The 25371-nt window shown below is 44.9% G+C and overlaps 1 protein-coding gene across 1 annotated transcript in view; it reads right to left on the minus strand.

Moving 5' to 3' along the window:
* The window catches only part of LOC124795692 (protein kinase C-binding protein NELL2-like), a 252531-nt gene that overhangs the window by 90461 nt on the left and 136699 nt on the right, over positions 1-25371 (minus strand). Inside the window, exon 7 of the mRNA XM_047259773.1 lies at positions 17072-17275. Within this exon, the coding sequence (XP_047115729.1) occupies positions 17072-17275 (204 nt within the window). The remainder of the gene's footprint in view (positions 1-17071; positions 17276-25371) is intronic.

Below are 25371 nucleotides of genomic sequence, written 5' to 3' on the forward strand. Positions count from 1 at the left end.
AATTATTAGCTTTTCATCGTCGCAGCACAAAGTATGTAGGAGACATTACGCTCAAGGTTCTGCATTCAGAAAAGGCATTTCATTGTTCGTTGAATGTGAGGATCACATACTGGGCCTCCAGAAATAAGAAGATACGTATACAGCACGAGCTGGAATTAGAGAACAGCAGTAGAGTGGTTTATCGGACTGCAGGTTGTCGTAGCTGGTCGTAATGGTGGGAAAGTCACGAGTGTCGTACGAATATAGAGGGCCATGCTCAGTACCAAGAAAGAATTCAAAGCCTCCATGGGACTAGCGCCCGACAGGACACATCAATTGTTGCTCGACCGTTCGTATAAACACGTCAGGTACCATGGGTCAGAAGACGAGCTTGTTTGCAGGAAGCCAAATATCCACACGGATAGTGCGATGAAGTCCGGAGCAGCACTGTCGGCACCGTGATCATTACTGCGGTTTCATTTGACACGGAAGCTGAGAAAGACGTGTCGACTGTGGTGCGTCCAACGACAACACTGGACACAGAAGTGGAACCACGTCGTCTTTTCAGATTGGTCCAGGTTCTGAATGAGGCCTCACAGTGGATGTTTCCGTGTGTGGGGAGCTGAAGGATCACAGTGGATGCATCCGTAAGTGGGGAGCACAAGGCGAAGTTGCCAGTCTGTATACGTAATCGTCATTTGGAGTGATGATGTGAGATGTCATTGAGTACACAATACGGTCACCTCTGGTTCGCACGGCTCGTATTTCCAATCGTGGAGTTTGGGACAATGCCCTGTATTGGAGGTCTGTGATGATTCATTTACAAGACCTACCTCCACGTGATCCACCTGTTCCTCTGACCAGAAAGTTCTCCTCATCTGCCACGCGTTGAAAAATGTTGCCATGAGCTGCCGAGAAGCAGGCATGACGCCAGTCTCCAGAAACTAAGATTAATGAACAAGCTGGAGCGGCATGCAGTGACCCACCCATATTGATGATGCAGGTTATGTTTTACTCCAAGCACAGCCCGGTTACAACCATCGTCGCTCACAGAAGTAACCTAATTCGTCGTGTCAGGTACAGCCTCAGAAATGGACTTTACATGTGAAGCGTTTATGTGCGGCAGTTGTTTGTGTGATATGAGTTCGGTTCCTCTAAAAAAATGTATAAGGCAAAGAAAACAAACGAAACGACGTTCCCAGAACAAATTGCAAGAGCGGCGACATGCTGCTCGCGAATCTAATATTGTAGTGAATCAATCGCAGCCCCCTGAAGATGGGCCTGACGACTGAAAATGGTCATGATAAAAAATGAACCATTTTTAAAAATATTTATGGCTCATTGCGTCCTCCTTCAACAATCCCTATTTTCTTGATTATATAATCAGAATTGTTGTTGTTGTGGTCTTCAGTCTAGAGTCTGGCTGGATGCAGTTCTCCATGCTACTTCATCCAGTGCAAGTTTCTTCATCTCTGAGTAACTACTGCCACCTACATTCTTCTGAATCCGCTTAGTGTATTCATTTAGTCTACCTCGACTATTTTTACCCTCCACGATACACTCCAGTACTAAATTGGTGATCCCGCAATGCCTCAGAACGTGTCCTACCAACCGTTCCCTTCTTTTAGTCAGGTTGTGCCACAATTTCCTCCTCAATTCTATTCAGTACCACCTCATTACTTAGGTGATCTACCCATCTAATCTTCAGCATTCATCTGTAGCACCACATTTCTAAAGCTTCTATTCTCGTCTCGTCTAAACATTTATTCACCATATTTCACTTCCATACATGGCGACACTCCGTACAAGTACGTGCCGAACAGACTTCCTGACACTTAAATGTATACTCGATGTTCACAAATTTCTCTTCTTCAGGAACGCTTTCCTTGCCATTGCCAGTCTAAATTTTGTATCCTCGCTACGTCGATCATCATCAGCTATTTTGCTCCCCATATAGCAAAACTCCTCTGCTACTTTAAGAGTCTCCTTTCCTAACCTAATTCCCTCAGATGCACCTGATTTAATTCGACTACATTCCATTATCCTCGGTTCACTTTTGTTGATGTTCATCTTACATCCTCCTTTCAAGACACTGTCCACTCCGTTCAACTGCTCTTCAAGGTGCTTTGCTGTCTCTGACAGAACCACAACGTCGTCGGCAAATCTCAAAGTTTTTGTTACTTCTCCATGGATTTTAATCCCTGCTCCAAATTTTTTTTTTGTTTCTTTTACTGCGCGTCAATGGTTTGGCTTAGCGACGAAACCCACTTCCGTCTGGATGGTTTGGTAAATAAGTAAAAGTGGTGCATTTGGGGGACTGAGAATCCACATCCCGCGGTCTAGGGACAGTCTGCTTTCCGCAGCGCTGCGGCGAGGACGTCTTGTTTACGTCCCGTCCGCGCGGTCGCGAGTGCCCGTAGTTGTTTACTACTGCGTTGTCGCTAGTTTAGAGTCCATCACTACCGACGCAACATGGCACATTCATACAGACAAAGCACCATCAAGATCAGTTTTCAACCTGATCATGCACGACCGCGAGCTTTTGAAGTGGAACGTTTTCTACGTGACGACGTTAAAATTGACCCGCGAGACATAATTGGTATCCATCTCTCTATCATGAGCAGTGTTGTCTACGTCAAGCTAGTAAGTGACGAGGTGTGCAACAGAGTCGTGAGCGCACATGCGAACGATCTTAAATTCAAACATTCTGATGGCCATATTGGGGCGGTCTCTATCGATCACGCGGGGCTTGGCCTCCGTACGATACGCGTCTTTGAACTCCCTTTCGAAGTACCACCGGACGTAGTCACCGCGGCTTTCCAGCCCTACGGTAGAGTGATCAGCCATATGGCCGAAAACTGGACCACCTTTACAACGTACCCCGTTCTTAACGGGGTACGACAGATTAAAATTGAACTGACCAAACATGTTCCGTCATATCTTGTCATCGGCGGATGTAGGGCGATCATTATGTATGACGGTCAGCCACGCACTTGCCCTGGTTGTGGCCAAGTAGGGCACGTCCAGTCAGATTGTCTCCGACGACGGTTTACTCAAATCCCGACAGCTGAATCTGTGACTCCTTCTACGGTGACGACCCTTCCTGTCAATTACGCCAAAGTTACACGGGCAGCAAACTTTTCCGATGCTGACGATATTAGTCCGATAGCCGCCCCCGATGGCGAGACCATAATGGCTTCTGCAGTACAGGATCCGGCCTCTACAACGGCGCTCCCACCTGAAGATAAGAAGGCGTGGATGCCAGGATGGACATTGACCCACGGCTTGTGCCGACAGCGGCTTTTCTTCCAGACACCGGGCAGCTGAAGAAATCCACCCACATTCAGATACTGAAACACACGTCCGTAAACAGCGTTCCCCGCGAAAACACAAGAGACGGTGGCGTGCTCCATCGGACGAGTGTTTGCAGTGATCGTCTGACATGGACTGTGGAAATTCCGACGACGGTACCGGCGGTACAGAGGCCGCTGTAACTTGAAACTCAACAGATCGCCGTGATGACGGCTTCAGCCCCTCCGACCCCACAGAACAGCAGGATCACAAGCAGACAGCCGCTGCCGATTCCCAGCCAGCAGAGCCGATGGAGTCAGCGCCGAGTGCCGCAGCAGCCATTAACAGCCACCAACAAACAAAAATGGTTCAAATGGCTCTGAACACTATGGGACTCAACTGCTGAGGTCATTAGTCCCCTAGAACTTAGAACTAGTTAAACCTAACCAACGTAAGGACATCACAAACATCCATGTCCGAGGCAGGATTCGAACCTGCGACCGTAGCGGTCCTGCGGTTCCAGACTGCAGCGCCTTTAACCGGACGACCAGTTCGGCCGGCACAGCCACCAACAGCCGATAGTATTTCATGGCGACTGGGCGGACGACTGTGAGGAACACTCCTCGCCCATCGTGTCGGACGACACGGGGGGAACTTTACCCCACCAGTGCTGATCCTTTCCCGCCGTCAGTTACAGTGATGAGACAGCCTTACAAGGGTATTGATGGCTTCAGGATATGTTGAACTCTGCTTCCATCGACACAGCCCTTACCAGGAAGAGTACGTCGACGACTTCCCAGGCATGTACGGTTACGATGCTTGCGTCTCTCCAGCTTCCCCAACAGGCAGCGGTGTCGCTGTACTTCTTCGGGAAGGGATAGTGGCGGACGATATCCTGTTTCTGCCTGGGGCAAGAGGAATGGCACTCACAGTACTGGGTGTCCGCCTTATCAATATCTACGCACCTTCCGGGACGGACAAACGTCGTGAACGTTCACGATTCTTTGCGGAAGACGTCGCCCCGCTCTTCAAGGCCGCCACGACCATCTGGTGTTTCGAGATGACTACAACTGCGTATTGGCGCCCAGAGACCAACTCCCACGACATAATCCGTGCCCGGAACTCGAGACGCTAATTCGAGACCTGCAGATGGTGGACACTTGGGAACATCTTCACGGCCACCGACCGGGATTCACGCACTTCACAAGTCACTCTTCCAGTCGTATCGATCGGATTTATGTCTCACGCTCTCTCGCCGCTGGAACACAGGATGCGGAACTGTGGCCTGCAGCATTCTCGGACCACTCAACTTACATTTGTGCCGTCGCCCTGCGGCGGCAACAAGTGTGGAGAAGCCGCAGCCCGTGGAAATTAAACGTCGCTCACCTGTCGTACCCGGATTGCCGCCAAGCCGTTGAGGATACGTGGCATTCGTGTGAAAATCGCCTCCGTGTATATCCCACAAAGATCCCCTGGTGGTTGGACTGTGCCAAACCGGCACTGAGGCGAACGTTGATAACCTACGGTCGTGACCACGCTACTTGGCGAAGATATACACTCGACTTTTACTTCCGGGTCCTGCGCGACTGCGATGCTATGGCGCCGTCTCCGGAACGACAAACGGCGGTCCACCGTGCTAAGGCTCAGATCCTCGCTCATATGCGACACCACCTAGAGGGGCTAGTCATCCGCTCGAGGACGCAGGATCGGATACCTAGCGAACGCCCGTCTATGTTCCACGTCCTTCGTGAACGTAGACGACGCCAACGAGCGCTGATACGTTTCATCGACACGGAGGACGGTCATCGCCTCACCACGCAACAAGACATAAACACAGCGTTCTACAATCATTATTCCCAACTCTCTTCCACTCAGACCCCTGATCCGACAGCACTGGAGGACGTCTCTCAGACGATTTACGGCACCGTCACCCCGGCAATGGAAGCGGCCTTGATGGAAGAAATTACAGAAGAAGAAGTGATCGACGCCATTAGAAAAGGAGCTGTCAACAAGTCTCCGGGTCCTGATGGCTTCCCCCTGGAATTTTACCGGACTTTTCAATATTTATTAGCCTCCAGTAGGACGGACATATGTCGGACGTGCCGCTCCCTGCGGCCCTTGTGGAAGGGATGATTATTCCTATTCACAAACCGTCCGGTGGCTCACGACTGCAGGACTACCGCCCGTTGACGCTATTGAACTGCGACTTTAAGATCTTTTCTCGACTGTTGGCGGCGCGGATACGCCAGACCCTACGAAATGTTATCTCACCCGATCAAACGTCATTAGGAGGCGACAATAATATTCAAACAGCACTCAGTGAATATCGTGACCTGATCTCACTGGCGAGGGCATGTCGTCTGAAGGGTGCACTGGCGGCAATCGATTTTAGTCAAGCTTTCGACCGAGTGGACCACAACTATTTGGAAGCGGTCCTCCAACATATGCGGTACCCACAGCCATTCATCACTGTCGTCATGCGACTACTCCGTGGCGCGACGTCCAAGGTGATCGTCAACGGACGACCATCGCAGCCCCTCACCATTTCTCGATCGATAAGCCAAGGCTGCCCTCTGTCCACTTTACTTTACGCTGTGGCCATGGAACCTCTCCTCTGCGGCCTGCGCCAACGACTAACGGGTATGACGTTACGAGGCCACACTTTCCAGTGTAAAGCGTACGCTGACGGTCTGGTGATTGTCATCCGCAACGGTGACGACACCGCTAGCGCACTAAATTGGATAGCGAAATATGGCATGGCCACTGGTAGTCGTATCAACGTCGCAAAATCGGTGGTGATAAACATCGGGGTCGGATTGTCTGAGAACAGTGTCACCCCCTTACAGCTCAGAGATAGTTTGAAATGTCTCGGCATTGATCTTACAGACGATATACGACGGACCGCTGCTCACAACTTTCGAGGGGCTTTTACGAAATGTTCGGACTGGAATTGCCAACAATCGCCTACGAGCCCTGGACATCGTCCAACGGACCCAGTATGTTAACACACATTTAGCGTCACGCATTCCGCACATCGCCCAGATATTACCTATACCGGTGATGTTAGCTCGCCGTATACTTGCGGCTTTTGGGTCCTTCGTGAGTTCAGGAATGCTTTTCAAGATCAAATATGAGACTCTCACCCTTCCCCCGGATCGTGGAGGGCTTGGCCTTTATCACGTTTATGACACAGTGGTCGCCCTATTTGTGAGCACATTAGTCAAACTATGGCACCGCCGTCCGGACAGTCTGACCAGTTTGTTAATAGAAGAACTAGCACCGCCCTCCCTGTTGCCGCCTGTGCCGATACACCACGTCCCCTCCTCGCTCTTCTACATCGGTGTCTTTTACCTCGAACTCAGTTACGTTCGACTTGCCTTACCAGCGACTCAACTGGCGACGGCAAAGACGGTTTATAGGGTCCTGCAACGTGGACGACCCGATAACGTCGTGGAGAGGAAGCACCCGAACGTCAACTGGCGAGTAGTGTGGAGGACAATTCACCACGTAACACTGGACACTGACGTCACGGCGATGTGGTATATCACTGTCAACGGTAAGCAGGCGACCAGATCAAGGCTACATGCGATCCACATGGTAGACTCACCCACGTGCACGAGCTGCGGCGTTCAAGGCAACGATGAACACCGTCTTAGCTGTGGCGAGGCTACGGCAGTGTGGCACTTAGTGAGGGAAATGTCAGCATACTTCCTTCGGGTAACGCCGAATCATATCGACCCCAAGACTATCTTATTCCCGGATGAAACGTATTACCCACGCACTAAAACTGATGCACTGGCGAGGCTTCGTGGACATGCAGTGCATTATTTGTTTCAGGACGGCACTAAGGACACTTTAGACTTTTGGAACTATTCGCAGGACCGACATTGCAAGATCCTCCGTAACCCAAAGTATCGATAGTATTTTTCCAATTTTTTGTGAAGTGCGTTCCACGACCCTCCACGTACCTGGAGCATCACGGGTAAGAGAAGCTAAAATTACAATACGATGATAGAACACTACACGGTACAACATGGGATCTACTTTCATCATTACGAGAAGTCATACCTGGATGATACAGCAGATGGAGAGTTTCGTTGTGAAACCTCACACTCTGTAGCAGTATTTGCCCCATTTCCTCTTTTAGTCCCCGGTGCGAAAAGGTCTTCGCAGTTTTAGTTTTCCCATCCGGTGCAGGATGTAGCACTGGTTAATGGTGGTATGGATACCACCCTTCAGTTTTGTTTCATTGTTTCCTTCGCCCCGCACTTTGCTCTCTCTTTCTTTATGCCTTTTTCTACAACTATTAGCATGGTTTTAGTTATGTGCGTCCCCAACCCGACGCAACGTGTGCACTTACTAGTTTTCAATTCCTTACTGTTAAAAACAATAAAAAATAAAAAAATGAAAAAATTAAAAATAAATAAATGAATAAATAAAATAAAAAAATCACAGTAATACACCAACTGAGTTCTTTGTACCACATCACATCCCCAGGATGGGAGGGAGGAGACATCGTGGTCAGGCCTCGCGTCGCGACCCCTGCCCACCCCAGTTCGAGTCTCGGTCGGGAATTAAAATAAAAAAAATAAAAAAAGGGGGTAGCGTCTTTGATTTATAATCAAAGACGTTTTCGGTCCCGGGTTCGATCCCCGCCATTGCCTAAACTTTGATAAATAATCAGCATTGGCGGCAGAAGACTTCCAGCATAAGAAGTCAGCCGCATTCTGCCAACGGCCTTGTCAAAGAGGGCAGAGGAGCGGATAGAGGTTCAGGGCACTCTCTTGTCCTAGGGGTGGGAAATTGCCCCTAAAGGCGGAAGAATCAGCAATGATCAACGACATGAGGATGCAGAAAGCAATGTAAACCACTGCATTAAAGACACGTAACGTGTATCCATAGGAAATGTGGCCTGTAATTGAAGAAGTGTCATGATGATCTCGCCACTGGCAAAAGATTTCGGAATAGTCCCAAATTCGGATCTCTGGGAGAGGACTGCCAAGGGGGAGGTTACCATGAGAAAAAGATTGAATAATCAACGAAAGGATAACGTTCTACGAGTCGGAGCGTGGAATGTCAGAAGCTTGAACGTGGTAGGGAAACTAGAAAATCTGAAAAGAGAGATGCAACGGCTCAATCTAGATATAGTAGGGGTCAGTGAAGTGAAGTGGAAAGAAGACAAGGATTTCTGGTCAGATGAGAATCGGGTAATATCAACAACAGCAGGAAATGGTATAACAGGTGTAGGATTCGTTATGAATAGGAAGGTAGGGCAGAGGGTGTGTTACTGTGAACAGTTCAGTGACCGGGTTGTTCTAATCAGAATCGACAGCAGACCAACACCGACAACGATAGTTCAGGTATACATGCCGACGTCGCAAGCTGAAGATGAACAGATAGAGAAAGTGCATGAGGATATTGAAAGGGTAATGCAGTATGTAAAGGGGGACGAAAATCTAATAGTCGTGGGCGACTGGAATGCAGTTGTAGGGGAAGGAGTAGAAGAAAGGGTTACAGGAGAATATGGGCTTGGGACAAGGAATGAAAGAGGAGAAAGACTAATTGAGTTCTGTAACAAGTTTCAGCTAGTAATAGCGAATACCCTGTTCAAGAATCACAAGAGGAGGAGGTATATTTGGAAAAGGCCGGGAAGATACGGGAAGATTTCAATTAGATTACATCATGGTCAGACAGAGATTCCGAAATCAGATACTGGATTGTAAGGCGTACCCAGGAGCAGATATAGACTCAGATCACAATATAGTAGTGATGAAGAGTAGGCTGAAGTTAAAGACATTAGTCAGGAAGAATCAATACGCAAAGAAGTGGGATACGGAAGTACTAAGGAATGACGAGAAACGTTTGAAGTTCTCTAACGCTATAGATACAGCAATAAGGAATAGCGCAGTAGGCAGTACAGTTGAAGAGGAATGGACATCTCTAAAAAGGCCTACACAGAATTTGGGAAGGAAAACATAGGTACAAAGAAGGTAGCTGCGAAGAAACCATGGGTAACAGAAGAAATATTTCAGTTGATTGATGAAAGGAGGAAGTACAAACATGTTCCGAGAAAATAAGGAATACAGAAATATACGTCGCTGAGGAATGAAATAAATAGGAAGTGCAGGGAAGCTAAGACGAAATGGCTGCAGGAAAAATGTGAAGACATCGAAAGAGATATGATTGTCGGAAGGACAGACTCAGCATACAGGAAAGTCAAAACAATCTTTGGTGACATTCAAAGCAACGGTGGTAACATTAAGAGTGCAACGGGAATTCCACTGTTAAATGCAGAGGAGAGAGCAGATAGGTGGAAAGAATACATTGTAAGCCTCTATGAGGGTGAAGATTTGTCTGATGTGATAGAAGAAGAAACAGGAGTCGATTTAGAAGAGATAGGGGATCCAGTATTAGATTCGGAATTTAAAAGAGCTTTGGAGGACTTACGGTCAAATAAGGCAGAAGGGATAGATAACATTCCATCAGAATTTCTAAAGTCATTGGGGGAAGTGGCAATAAAACGACTATTCACGTTGGTGTGTAGAATATATGAGTCTGGCGATATACCATCTGACTTTCGGAAAAGCATCATCCACACAGTTCCGAAGACGGCAAGAGCTGACAAGTGTGAGAATTATCGCACAATCAGCTTAACAGCTCATGCATCGAAGCTGCTTACAAGGATAATATACAGAAGAATGGAAAAGAAAATTGAGAATGCGCTAGGTGACGATCAGTTTGGCTTTAAGAAAAGTAAAGGGACGAGAGAGGCAATTCTGAAGTTACGGCTAATAATGGAAACAAGGCTAAAGAAAAATCAAGAGACTTTCATAGGATTTGTCGACCTGGAAAAAGCGTTCGACAATATAAAATGGTGCAAGCTGTTCGAGATTCTGAAAAATGTAGGGGTGAGCTATAGGGAGAGACGGGTCGTATACAATATGTACAAAAACCAAGAGGGAATAATAAGAGTGGACGATCAGGAACGAAGTGCTCGTATTAAGAAGGGTGTAAGACAAGGCTGTAGCCTTTCGCCCCTACACTTCAATCAGTACATCGAGGAAGCAATGATGGAAATAAAAGAAAGGTTCAGATGTGGAATTTAAATACAAGGTGAAAGGATATCGATGATACGATTCGCTGATGACATTGCTATCCTGAGTGAAAGTGAAGAAGAATTAAATGATCTGCTGACCGGAATGAACAGTCTAATGAGTACACAGTATGGTTTGAGAGTAAATCGGAGAAAGACGAAGGTAATGAGAAGTAGTAGAAATGAAAACAGCGAGAAACTTAACATCAGGATTGATGGTCACGAAGTCAATGAAGTTAAGGAATTCTGCTGCCGAGGCAGTAAAATAACCAATGACGGACGGACCAAGGAGGACATCAAAAGCAGACTCGCTATGGCAAAAAAGGCATTTCTGGCCAAGAGAAGTCTACTAATATCAAATACCGGCCATAATTTAAGGAAGAAATTTCTGAGGATGTACGTCTGGAGTACAGCATTGTATGGTAGTGAAACATGGACTGTGGGTAAACCGGAACAGAAGAGAATCGAAGCATTTGAGGTGTGGTGCTATAGACTAATGTTGAAAATTAGGTGGACTGATAAGGTAAGGAATGAGGAGGTTCTACGCAGAATCGGAGAGGAAAGGAATATGTGGAAACACTGATAAGGAGAAGGGACAGGATGATAGGACATCTGCTAAGACATGAGGGAATGACTTCCATGGTACAAGAGGGAGCTGTAGAGGGCAAAAACTGTAGAGGAAAACAGAGATTGGAATACGTCAAGCAAATAATTGAGGACGTAGGTTGCAAGTGCTACTCTGAGATGAAGAGGTTAGCGCAGGAAAGGAATTCGTGGCGGGCCGCATCAAACCAGTCAGTAGACTGATGACCAAAGAAAAAAAGTCTCTTCACTCTCAACAGGTGACTGGTGTGCAATGTTCAGTCACGGAATAATCGTTGCGATACTCCTTGATGGCGCGGTTTTTACCGAACGGTACGGAAAGGCTTTGGAAGATAATTTCATCCACATTATCCAAAGTGACGCTGATTTCGGAAATATATGGTTCACGCAAGGCGAGCTCAACCCCGACCAAGCAATAGTGTTATATGACCTGGAGGAGCACTATCGGGACCGTATTCCTCTAGGGTACCAAGACACCGCTGCCATGGACCGAGATTGGCCATCATATTTTCCGGATCTGAACACATGCTACTCCTTCTTGTGGAGCTGTAATCAAAGTCAAGATCCACAGCAATAACCCGAAAGCCACTGCTGAGCTGAAAACAGCCATCCAGGAGGTCATTGACAGCATCGATGTTCCGACGCTTGAGCGTGTCATGCAGAATGTCGCTTTTCGTCTGCGCCTACACCATCGTCAATGATGGTAGGCATATAGAAAATGTCGTAACCTAAATCCGGATATCTGTATTGACATTTACATGTTAATAAAGTGTGTGCATGCCTTAGTTTGTAACTAATTCACTTTTTTTCCAATAGTTCATGAATTGTCACCCTGTAAGTCCTCTGTAAATGAAAATATATCATCAGACGCTCTGCCACAGGAAGTGGAACGAAGATTTACCACCGTCGGATCCTCTGCTAGAGCTCGTGACCAATATCGATACGTTTAAACGTTTATACATTAGGTGCAAATGGGACCTCAAGGTCGCAGATTGAATTGCCGAACCTGCTTGTGAAAATAAAATAAAATAACTTCTCAAAATTCACGGTCGTCTGGCGATTTACTTTGTTTAATGTTTGACCAGCTGTTGTCCCGCGTACACAACATATCAACAGAGACTGCGGGCTCTGGCCCGAAAGACATGCTGCCGGCCGGTGTGGCCGAGCGGTTCTAGGCGCTTCAGTTTTCTGGAACCGCGCTACCGCTACTGTCGCAGGTTCGAATCCTGCCTCGGGTATGGATGTGTGATGACCTTCGGTTAGTTGGGTTTAAGTAGTTCTAAGTTCTAGGGGACTGATGACCTAAGATGTTCCATAGTGCTCAGAGCCATTTGAACGACATGCTGCAGGGATGGCATACCCTCCACAGTTGATTACTGTGATGTCGGTCCTCCTGACACCATTCAATATGGATCACTCTACAGGGGCATCTCTGTAGGGGGTGGTGCCTGTGTGGTGGGCCCATTGGTGGTGGGGAACCAGTAGAAATGTTTCCTACAGTTTGAGAATATTGCTTTATGTTATCTTCAGTTCTACATGAGGCAGGCACGTCTCTCCTCGCCAGCGCTGAACGGTGCATCTGGCGTCGGATACTACGACGGCACCCAGCGTCGCTGCGTCAAGACTCCGGCACAGTAGCGAAGGAAAGCTCACGGCCAATTGCGACAGTGGCACTTCCTCGCAGAGTGACATGCCAGGCGACGGCCCCGCTGCTCTTCACTCAGCTATGGCGGAGGCGAGTGTGCACGGCTTTCGATATGCGGCCCTCGGACAAGTGCCAGATGGTGGCTGGCGTTATGACACAGAGTCCGTCCCTGGACCTGAGCGTCGGCGGCTACAGACACGGGCAGCACGCCGGCGGGGATATGGCACCAAGTCACGTGAAGGATCCAGTCCGGCGGCAGATGCAACCTGGTCTTGATCGAGAGGCTGCTGTTGGCGTTGTGCGGTCGTTTCGGAGTCCAGCGATGCTCCGGCGGCGTGGTGCAGCTACTCAGCGATGACGAAGCCCCCGAATCGAATGACGCCCTGTCCTCAAATTCAGCCTATTGGTACTCTGTGGCTTCTCATTTGTTTCTGTAAAACCTGGTTTTAGTCACTTCGCCAATAACAAAGAGACACGCTCGAGTGCGGTGGCACTGACAGCTTACTACACTACTAACCATTAAAATTGCTACACCACGAAGATGAGGTGCTACAGGCACGAAATTTAACCGACAGGAAGAAGATGGTGTGATATGCAAATGATCAGCTCTTCAGAGCATTTACACAAGGTTGGCGCCGGTGGCGACACCTACAACGTGCTGACATGAGGAAAGTTTCCAACCGATTTCTCATACACAAACAGCCGTAGACCGGCGTTGCCTGGCGAAACGTTGTTGTGATGCCTAGTGTAAGGAGGAGAAATCCGTACCATCACGTTTCCGACTTCGATAAAGGTCAGATAGTAGCCTATCGTGATTACGGTTTATCGTATCGCGACATTGCTGCTCGCGTTGGTCTACATCCAATGACTGTTAGCAGAATATGGAATCGGTGGGTTCAGGAGGGTAATATGGAACGCCGTGCTGGATCCCAACGGCCTCGTATCACTAGCAGTCGAGATGACAGGCATCTTATCCGCATGGCTGTAACGGATCGTGCAGCCACGTCTCTATCCATGAGTCCACAGATGGGGGCGTTTGCAAGAAAAGAACCATCTGCGCGAACAGTTCGACGACATTTGCAGCAGCATGGACTGTCAGCTTGGAGACCATGTATGCGGGTACCCCTGACGCTGCATCACAGACAGGAGCGCCTGCGATGGTGTACTAAAGGACGAACCTGGGTGCACGAATGGCAAAACGTCGTTTTTTCGGATGAATCCAAGTTCTGTTTACAGCATCCTTATGGTCGCATCCGTGTTTGGCGACATTGCAGTGAACGCACATTGGAAGCGTGTACTCGTCATCGCCATACTGGCGTATCACCGGCGTGATGGTATGGCGTGCCATTGGTTACACGTCTCGATCACCTCTTGTTCGCATTGACGGCACTTTTAAAAGTGGACGTTACATTTCAGATGTCTTATGACCCGTGGCTCTACTCTTCATTAGATCCCTGCGAAACCCTACATTTCAGCACGATAATGCACGACCGCATGTTGCAGACCCTGTATGTGCCTTTCTGGATACAGAAAATGTTCGACTGCTGCCGTGGCCAGCATATTCTCCAGATCTCACACCAATTGAAAACGTCTGGTCAATGGTGGCCGAGCAACTGGCTCGTCACAATACGCCAGTCACTACTCCTGATGAACTGTGGTATCGTGTTGAAACTGCATGGGCAGCCGTACCTGTAGATGCCATCCAAGCTCTGTTTGGCTCAATGCCCAGGCGTATCAATGCCGTTATTACGGCCAGGGGTGGTTGTTCTGGGTACTGATTTCTCTCGATCAATACACACAAATTGTGTGAAAATGTAATTACATATCAGTTCAAATATAATATATTACTCCAATGAATACCAGTTTATCATCTTCATTTCTTCTTGATGTAGCAATTTTAATGGCCAGAAGTGTACATGGTTCTTTGATGCGCGTTCCAGCTTATCGCTGCACTCTGCTATCCTCGCTTCGCTGCTCACTTGGACATCTTTTACTGTGCCCTACATGTGGACATAGTATGACTGATGGCGAGCATTGTTACCACAGTATTGCTTGATGGCCTCCATGCTGCTTTGTCACTTACACTAAAGATTTATTACTTTTACCTAAAATACTGCCACTGCAATGACTAAGTAAAGAACTTAAACGAAGAGCAGATACAATTTCAAATGTCATACATTCAGTCGACCCAGGGCTGAGACTATGTCAAGAAAAGGTAACTGCCACTAACATTCGGTTACAGTTCTGAGACACACAGAAAAGCCAGGTAAATGTTTACCAAGACAGACTTCGCAGGCTCGAAATGTCTTTAACTGCTGACATTTTACTTCGGACTAATTCAGGACTCCCAGCCCACTGCTGTATATACTATTCTCCTTGACGACGCAGATGCCTCTCCTATCGAATACTAAAGAAGCTTTAATCGAAGCGAACATGTCTTATCCTAATAATACTATATACAGTGGCAAAAGACGGAGCAACATCGACATTATTTTGTACTGAATGAAATATTCTATAATAAAACGGCATTTTCAATGTACTACGAAAATGAACTTTATCTACAGACTAGCACACTGATGCAAAAACGTCAGCAGTAGCAGAGCGCAGCCTGACGTAATACCCGATGTATACTAAGAATGCAGTCGACAGGTGGAAGAGAGGTAGAGGAAAGTATTAATTTAGGAATGTAAATATGGTTGCGTGCTCGCGACACAGTGCAGTGCATTGAGCTAAAATTGTAGTCTAAATATAGAAGAGAGCATGGAAATAAAGTGGAAGCAAGAAAGCCGAATACTAAAGAAGCTTTAATCGAAGCGAACATGTCTGATCCAAATAAGACTTTATACAATGGCAAAAGACGGAGTAACATCGACATTATTTTTTACTCAATGAAATATTCTACGAAAATGAACTTTGGCGACAGACTAGCACAGTGATGCAAAAACGTCAGCAGTAGCATGACGCAGCCTGACGTAACACTTGATGTATACTAACAAGAGAACCTACCCATCGCACCCCTCTCACGGATAGGCCTTGAGAAACTGAACACAGATCAATCGAGAAAACAGGAAGATGTTGTGTGGAACTATGAAAAAAATAAGCAAAATATACAAACTGAGTAGTCCACGTGAAAGATACGCAACATCAAAGGTAATGTGAGCTCAAGAGGGCCGTGGTCCGGTGGTTAGCGTGAGCAGCTGCAGAACGAGAGGTCCTTGGTTCAAGTTTTCCCTCGAGTGAAAAGTTTACTCTCTTTATTTTCGCAAAGTTATGATCTGTCTGTTCGTTCATTGATGTCCGTGTTCACTGTAATAAGTTTGGTGTCTATGTTTTGCGACCCCACCGAAAAACCGAAGTTTAGTCTCTTTATTTTCGCAAAGTTATGATCTGTCTGTTCGTTCATTGACGTCTCTGTTCACTGTAATAAGTTAAGTGTCTATATTCTGCAACCGCACCGCAAAACCGTGCGGTTTGTAGACGAAGGACGTGCCTCTCCAATGGGAACCGAAAACATTTGACCGCAAGGTCATAGGTCAACCGATTCCTCCACAGGAAAACACGTCTGATATATTCTATACGACACTGGTGACGGCATGTGCGTCACATGACAGGAATATGTTGTCGACTCACCTGACTTGCAGACTTGGCGAATGGGTAAAAGGATTCTTCTACCTTGCCCGATTTAGGTTTTCTTGTGGATGTGATAATCACTCCCAAGAAAGTGATGAAAACATAAGTTTGTCACATAAACTGCAACAAATGAATGCAACAGTTTCACAGTAGCGCAGTTTTCCCTGTGCTCTGTCAAAACATACGTTTTTAACGCTTTCAAATTTTTCCGTGTGTAGACCGTCAAATCCTGCATATGTCAAAGCAAATCTGAACATGTCCTGGAATTTTGGAAAGCGAACTTGATTATGTGTGAGTGCCTGAACTTTGATAATTGTCTGAAAATAAAAATTTAAACTTTTCACTCGAGGGAAGACTTGATCCAAGGATCTCTAGGTCCGCAGCTGCTCACGCTAAACACGGGACCACCGCCCTCCTGAGCTCACGGTATCCTTGATGTTGCCTATCTTGCGCATGGACTACTCAATTTGTATATTTTGCTTATTTTTTTCGTAGTTCCACACAACTTCTTCCTGTTCTGTATATTGATCTGTGTTCAGTTTTTCAAGGCCTATCCACTGTCCCAACTTATAACTAAATCTGAGGGGGGTGCGATGGGGAGGTTCCCTTGTAAGAATGCAGTCGACAGGTGGAACAGAGGTAGAAGGAAAGCTGTGCCTCTCAGCTATTGGGACTGTGGGATGCCGCGGACGGTTACCTGTTTCCCACCTCGGCTGTGCCCTTACGGCATTCTGCAGTGCCTAACCGGAATGTTTGCTTTACAAATGCCAAGCCCCTGTGCTCGGCTGCTGCTGCTTGGAGTGTTCTCTTTGTGGGCTCTGGCTACTCACGCGTGGCGCAGCCGCGTCCGGTCCAGCCGTCGGCACAGACGCAGGAGCCGTCGGGTCCGCAGTGGCCGCCGTTCCGGCAGACGACGCTGTCGGCGCCGGTGCCGCACTGGAGGTCCCAGCAGCGAGGCCCGGCCCTACCCGGTGGGCACTCGCAGCGACCGGGCGGCACGCACCGGCCGGGCCCGCAGCCCGCGGGACACCAAGCTGCGACACAGCGCGCACGCGCGTGTTGAGCGACGTGGAAACCGCAACTTGCCATACGCATGCCATCAGTCGCTAGACGTCAAACGTAACTCAAAGTATTTACAACACAGGAATGCACACAAGGTACAAAGCGAAATTTCTTGACATGACACAGAGACGGAAATGGTACTATCAGCGTAATTTGCTGTGATTGCGAGAGGAGAGAAAGGAAGGAAGGTTTTGATACTGGAAGTGCTGTAAAATAATTCAGTATGAATTTGTTCTAAACAGCAAACTTTAATTGATATTTTAGATTCCAGATATTCACGTTGCTTGTGAACAATATAACTGAAGCACGCTGCGTCCAAGACGTTGCAAGAGATCTGGCAGAAATGTGAATGCAGGAAAGAGAGGTTTACAACAGGGTGAGATCCGGCACGAAAACATCATTGACACAAGAGTGGAACAATGGTGAATAAATGTTGGAAATGGATAATTTATCGCCGGTTCTGTAAAGTACACAACCTCATATGCAACCCAAGTAATTAAACAAAAATCTCCATAAACATCTGCACAAATTCTATTAAAATCTTTCCCCCTGGCCTCACTCGTGCACAAGTTTGATATATATATTGCACACATCTTCTCCTCCCCCCCCCCTCTCTCCACCTATTCTCCTTCTCCTCATCCTCCCCCTTCTCCATCTCCTCTTTCTCAAACTCCTCCTCTCCCTCCCCCTCCTCCTGTCCCCTTTCTCTGTTCATCCTCGACTCCCTCATCTTCATGTCTGCTCCTCTCTCTCTGACCATCCCCATCTCTCCCTCTGTCCATCTCCTCCTCCCCATTATATCTGCTGTTCAGCTCCATCTTGAACTCTCAGGTGAACTCACCCTTCCCCTCCCTCTGTCCATTGCCTCTCGCCTGTCTCTGCCTCTTCCTACGCCATCTGTCTCTCTCCATTCGCTCCCTTTCTTCTCCCCCTTTCCTCCTCCCCTTATCTCTTGCCATCTCCTCCACCTGCTCTCTGTCTCTATTACCTCCTTCCACTGCCTTTGTCACCCTACTCCTGACCATCCCCAACTCTATTTTCAAGTCCCCTCTCGTCTGCCTCTGTCCATGTCCATCTCTTCCTACCCTCTCTCTCTCTCTCTCTCTCTCCACCTACTATTCTACACTTTCTCTGTCCATCTCATTCTCCCTTCCTCTGACAATTCAATTCCTCCTCTCCCCTCTCTCTGCTCAGGCATTCCCATAGACACATATAGCCCATGCTGATACTATGTTTCACGACACACCTGTTGTGGAAAGCACCATAGATGTCAGGCGTTTGAACAGCCTTTTGACCTGTACCTCCACTTCTGTGGAAGCTATGAGTTTCTGTCCCCAGAAGAAACGAAAAGAGGAAGACATACTATTGATAATCCATACTTCAATTACGTCGTGGAACTCTGTAGTTTAGACTGTAAATCTGCATTATTGGTTGAAATTTATATGGCGTTTGCTCCTTCAGTCCAAGCAGTTATGATACGGGCAATGTAACTCAGACATTGCCATTCTTCCCATGAAGCTGTTCCAAGTGATGGATATCACAAAGCTGCAATCGGTGGACAATACAAAACGAAAACGATTATAATGCGCATATAATTTATTATCATTAATGTTTGTGCAGGATAAATACGTGATGTAGTTGTTGTGTAATTGCCTGATCGCTGAGGAGACGAAGGTCCATCGTTGACACCAAAACATACAAATCAAACTTCAGGTTGAAGCTGAAGCAAATTTCATTGGCCAGTAGGTAATGGTTAGCGTTTTGTAGCATTCGAAGGCGATTCCTCTTAAGGGGTAACCTAGCAATGAGTAAACGCACACTGCACAAGTCTTCTTGCCTAATAGATAAGAATTACGTGTGAAGATGCATAAGTGAAACATTAAGTTAGTTCAAGATAATTTACTTGGCGATTGTGAAGGCATTGCTAATTACGCATATAAAATATTTTTTTTTCGTGATTTTCTTTGGATTTCTATACTTTTTCTTTTGTTCGTTTGGGCATTTCTAATTGTGATTATGTAATATTCTGCTGTGGTTTTTAAATGTAAAGATGTAATTGTGATTATTTCGTTTGCCAATGGATAAATATGTTTCTTGCTTTGTACCTGTGGTAAAGTTTCTAAAGTTCTCTTTTGGAATATTATTAATTGTGAAAAATGCAGTCAATAACATTTATAAAGGTTTATGTAATTTACGATAACGATATAACATCTATAGACAGGGGACAGCGATAGTGATATCGAGAGTTGAAAGGTTGTTGCGTAGTAGAGGGGATGGTGGATGGCGTGTCTGTGAAGCGTGCGCGGGAAAAATAGTACTGTGTTTCATGAAAAGCATACGTAATTGTATGGACAGTGACACCGAACTATCAGATTGTTAATTCTCTTTACCACTGCGGTATGTAATGCCATCGCCAGCGAACTTTAAGAGCGAATAAACCGGACTGTGAAAGTGCCGCTAACATTACTTTGTTGTGGCGAACACGAACTGAGTCTTTATTCGAACGATCTTTGCTGGTATTGATTTTGGGTTGTGGAACTGTTGTATATCACATTCTATCAAGCCATGAGAGTGAAGACTAATTAACTGTGCAATATAAATGGCTTTCGGTGACGTCGTCGAAGTTTGAAATGCGAGAACAGAGTGGACATTGTTTACGGTGTGCTTCAATACATGAACAATTCTATGAATTGTGTATTTGTGGCTAAGTCTATATGAATGTGACGAACCGTGTAATTATGGACAATAGCGTCACGGACAGTGCATAAAGTGTAAAAACGAGCGATGTCTACGTCATGTACTTTGAAAGAGAGGACTTGTCAACAACGTTCGTATACTGGCGTCTTGTGGTTTGTTAATCACCACGGGGTTAATGATACAGCTGTGCCGGAACTTTATTTGCGTTTCGCCGGAGAAGATTAACCAGCGGAACTGTCTGTATCCTGCTCTCATCATCGTAACCCGCCGACATCGTGCTGCCTAACGCAACGCTTCGTATGCAACAAAAAGTTAAGGGATTTCGCTGAACGCTATCCCCTGACCTAGAAACTTTCTTTCTCTATTAAAAGTATAAGAATTACAGACTCTGTTTAATTAAATTCTTTGTTTAGTTTGTTTGCTTTCTGCTAACGAAAATAAAATTACAATCAGTGAATTAAAAGTTGCCTGGTAGTCATTGTTGAAACACCAGTAAATACAAACTTCTTCCTCTCATTAGGACTAATTCTCCTTGCATGTGAAAGTTATTGTAGTTATTTTATGTATTGTTATGAGACTAGATATATGACAGTAACTAATAAGAGTATTTTGTCGCGAAATATGGCTTCGCGACTGCCATAATTGCTTGCGTTCTGACCAATAATGTGAAAGCTGCTATTCCCGTATTGGTGCTTTTCCTGACGTGAGCGGGAATTATAAATGTCAGCTGTCAAATCACGTAGTGACTCTTTACTCACTAATAAAAGTTTTTGATATTGTATTGCTACGAGTCGTAGTATTAAGAGACACTGGTTATACTCAAAAGTGGGCAGATGTATGGTGAAACCCCCCAGTGTTCATGCGATTGTTAACAGTATTGTGTGTGATTCACGAAATATTGTCACTTTTTCTAATTCCTTTGAAGTTTCAGAGAATATATACACAATTTTGTCGGTTCAGGTTAATTTCAGAGCAGTTTCTCGTGAATATTAGAGTTTTCATTTCATAAACAAAGTGGGATCGTGACCAATTGAGAAGTGTAACAAAGAGTGTGATTTTCCAACTAGAATTTTGGATGACTTCACAGTTCAGATTTTGATAATTATTTTTCCTGTGGGTTGAGGTCATCACACGATGATAGCGACTTCACAGTTGGAGAATAGAGGAACCTAAAGTAAAAAAAGAAACGTTACTCTTATTCAACAGAATTGATGCCAATTTCGATCTATTCCATCACGTAAAGGAATTTTTGGATTGGTGGTAAATGTTATAGACCGAATGCAGACGATGTGGGAGGTGAGATATTTTGCAGACCATCTAGAATCGTAATTCAGGGATGAAGTAAAAAATTAAAAAATTAAAACAGAGCATCCAATGGAAGAAAGTGACTAAGTCCAGTGGAGAACAGAGTGGACATTGTTTACGGTGTGCTTCAATACATGAACAATTCTATGAATTGTGTATTTGTGGCTAAGTCTATATGAATGTGACGAACCGTGTAATTATGGACAATAGCGTCACGGACAGTGCATAAAGTGTAAAAACGAGCGATGTCTACGTCATGTACTTTGAAAGAGAGGACTTGTCAACAACGTTCGTATACTGGCGTCTTGTGGTTTGTTAATCACCACGGGGTTAATGATACAGCTGTGCCGGAACTTTATTTGCGTTTCGCCGGAGAAGATTAACCAGCGGAACTGTCTGTATCCTGCTCTCATCATCGTAACCCGCCGACATCGTGCTGCCTAACGCAACGCTTCGTATGCAACAAAAAGTTAAGGGATTTCGCTGAACGCTATCCCCTGACCTAGAAACTTTCTTTCTCTATTAAAAGTATAAGAATTACAGACTCTGTTTAATTAAATTCTTTGTTTAGTTTGTTTGCTTTCTGCTAACGAAAATAAAATTACAATCAGTGAATTAAAAGTTGCTTGGTAGTCATTGTTGAAACACCAGTAAATATAAACTTCTTCCTCTCATTAGGACTAATTCTCCTTGCATGTGAAAGTTATTGTAGTTATTTTATGTATTGTTATGAGACTAGATATATGACAGTAACTAATAAGAGTATTTTGTCGCGAAATATGGCTTCGCGACTGCCATAATTGCTTGCGTTCTGACCAATAATGTGAAAGCTGCTATTCCCGTATTGGTGCTTTTCCTGACGTGAGCGGGAATTATAAATGTCAGCTGTCAAATCACGTAGTGACTCTTTACTCACTAATAAAAGTTTTTGATATTGTATTGCTACGAGTCGTAGTATTAAGAGACACTGGTTATACTCAAAAGTGGGCAGATGTATGGTGAAACCCCCCAGTGTTCATGCGATTGTTAACAGTATTGTGTGTGATTCACGAAATATTGTCACTTTTTCTAATTCCTTTGAAGTTTCAGAGAATATATACACAATTTTGTCGGTTCAGGTTAATTTCAGAGCAGTTTCTCGTGAATATTAGAGTTTTCATTTCATAAACAAAGTGGGATCGTGACCAATTGAGAAGTGTAACAAAGAGTGTGATTTTCCAACTAGAATTTTGGATGACTTCACAGTTCAGATTTTGATAATTATTTTTCCTGTGGGTTGAGGTCATCACACGATGATAGCGACTTCACAGTTGGAGAATAGAGGAACCTAAAGTAAAAAAAGAAACGTTACTCTTATTCAACAGAATTGATGCCAATTTCGATCTATTCCATCACGTAAAGGAATTTTTGGATTGGTGGTAAATGTTATAGACCGAATGCAGACGATGTGGGAGGTGAGATATTTTGCAGACCATCTAGAATCGTAATTCAGGGATGAAGTAAAAAATTAAAAAATTAAAACAGAGCATCCAATGGAAGAAAGTGACTAAGTCCAGTGGAGAACAGAGTGGACATTGTTTACGGTGTGCTTCAATACATGAACAATTCTATGAATTGTGTATTTGTGGCTAAGTCTATATGAATGTGACGAACCGTGTAATTATGGACAATAGCGTCACGGACAGTGCATAAAGTGTAAAAACGAGCGATGTCTACGTCATGTACTTTGAAAGAGAGGACTTGTCAACAACGTTCGTATACTGGCGTCTTGTGGTTTGTTAATCACCACGGGGTTAATGATACAGCTGTGCCGGAACTTTATTTGCGTTTCGCCGGAGAAGATTAACCAGCGGAACTGTCTGTATCCTGCTCTCATCATCGTAACCCGCCGACATCGTGCTGCCTAACGCAACGCTTCGTATGCAACAAAAAGTTAAGGGATTTCGCTGAACGCTATCCCCTGACCTAGAAACTTTCTTTCTCTATTAAAAGTATAAGAATTACAGACTCTGTTTAATTAAATTCTTTGTTTAGTTTGTTTGCTTTCTGCTAACGAAAATAAAATTACAATCAGTGAATTAAAAGTTGCCTGGTAGTCATTGTTGAAACACCAGTAAATATAAACTTCTTCCTCTCATTAGGACTAATTCTCCTTGCATGTGAAAGTTATTGTAGTTATTTTATGTATTGTTATGAGACTAGATATATGACAGTAACTAATAAGAGTATTTTGTCGCGAAATATGGCTTCGCGACTGCCATAATTGCTTGCGTTCTGACCAATAATGTGAAAGCTGCTATTCCCGTATTGGTGCTTTTCCTGACGTGAGCGGGAATTATAAATGTCAGCTGTCAAATCACGTAGTGACTCTTTACTCACTAATAAAAGTTTTTGATATTGTATTGCTACGAGTCGTAGTATTAAGAGACACTGGTTATACTCAAAAGTGGGCAGATGTATGGTGAAACCCCCCAGTGTTCATGCGATTGTTAACAGTATTGTGTGTGATTCACGAAATATTGTCACTTTTTCTAATTCCTTTGAAGTTTCAGAGAATATATACACAATTTTGTCGGTTCAGGTTAATTTCAGAGCAGTTTCTCGTGAATATTAGAGTTTTCATTTCATAAACAAAGTGGGATCGTGACCAATTGAGAAGTGTAACAAAGAGTGTGATTTTCCAACTAGAATTTTGGATGACTTCACAGTTCAGATTTTGATAATTATTTTTCCTGTGGGTTGAGGTCATCACACGATGATAGCGACTTCACAGTTGGAGAATAGAGGAACCTAAAGTAAAAAAAGAAACGTTACTCTTATTCAACAGAATTGATGCCAATTTCGATCTATTCCATCACGTAAAGGAATTTTTGGATTGGTGGTAAATGTTATAGACCGAATGCAGACGATGTGGGAGGTGAGATATTTTGCAGACCATCTAGAATCGTAATTCAGGGATGAAGTAAAAAATTAAAAAATTAAAACAGAGCATCCAATGGAAGAAAGTGACTAAGTCCAGTGGAGAACAGAGTGGACATTGTTTACGGTGTGCTTCAATACATGAACAATTCTATGAATTGTGTATTTGTGGCTAAGTCTATATGAATGTGACGAACCGTGTAATTATGGACAATAGCGTCACGGACAGTGCATAAAGTGTAAAAACGAGCGATGTCTACGTCATGTACTTTGAAAGAGAGGACTTGTCAACAACGTTCGTATACTGGCGTCTTGTGGTTTGTTAATCACCACGGGGTTAATGATACAGCTGTGCCGGAACTTTATTTGCGTTTCGCCGGAGAAGATTAACCAGCGGAACTGTCTGTATCCTGCTCTCATCATCGTAACCCGCCGACATCGTGCTGCCTAACGCAACGCTTCGTATGCAACAAAAAGTTAAGGGATTTCGCTGAACGCTATCCCCTGACCTAGAAACTTTCTTTCTCTATTAAAAGTATAAGAATTACAGACTCTGTTTAATTAAATTCTTTGTTTAGTTTGTTTGCTTTCTGCTAACGAAAATAAAATTACAATCAGTGAATTAAAAGTTGCCTGGTAGTCATTGTTGAAACACCAGTAAATATAAACTTCTTCCTCTCATTAGGACTAATTCTCCTTGCATGTGAAAGTTATTGTAGTTATTTTATGTATTGTTATGAGACTAGATATATGACAGTAACTAATAAGAGTATTTTGTCGCGAAATATGGCTTCGCGACTGCCATAATTGCTTGCGTTCTGACCAATAATGTGAAAGCTGCTATTCCCGTATTGGTACTTTTCCTGACGTGAGCGGGAATTATAAATGTCAGCTGTCAAATCACGTAGTGACTCTTTACTCACTAATAAAAGTTTTTGATATTGTATTGCTACGAGTCGTAGTATTAAGAGACACTGGTTATACTCAAAAGTGGGCAGATGTATGGTGAAACCCCCCAGTGTTCATGCGATTGTTAACAGTATTGTGTGTGATTCACGAAATATTGTCACTTTTTCTAATTCCTTTGAAGTTTCAGAGAATATATACACAATTTTGTCGGTTCAGGTTAATTTCAGAGCAGTTTCTC

This window comes from Schistocerca piceifrons, chromosome 4 (genome assembly GCF_021461385.2).
Source record: "Schistocerca piceifrons isolate TAMUIC-IGC-003096 chromosome 4, iqSchPice1.1, whole genome shotgun sequence".
In the NCBI taxonomy this organism is placed as follows: Eukaryota; Metazoa; Arthropoda; class Insecta; order Orthoptera; family Acrididae; genus Schistocerca; species Schistocerca piceifrons.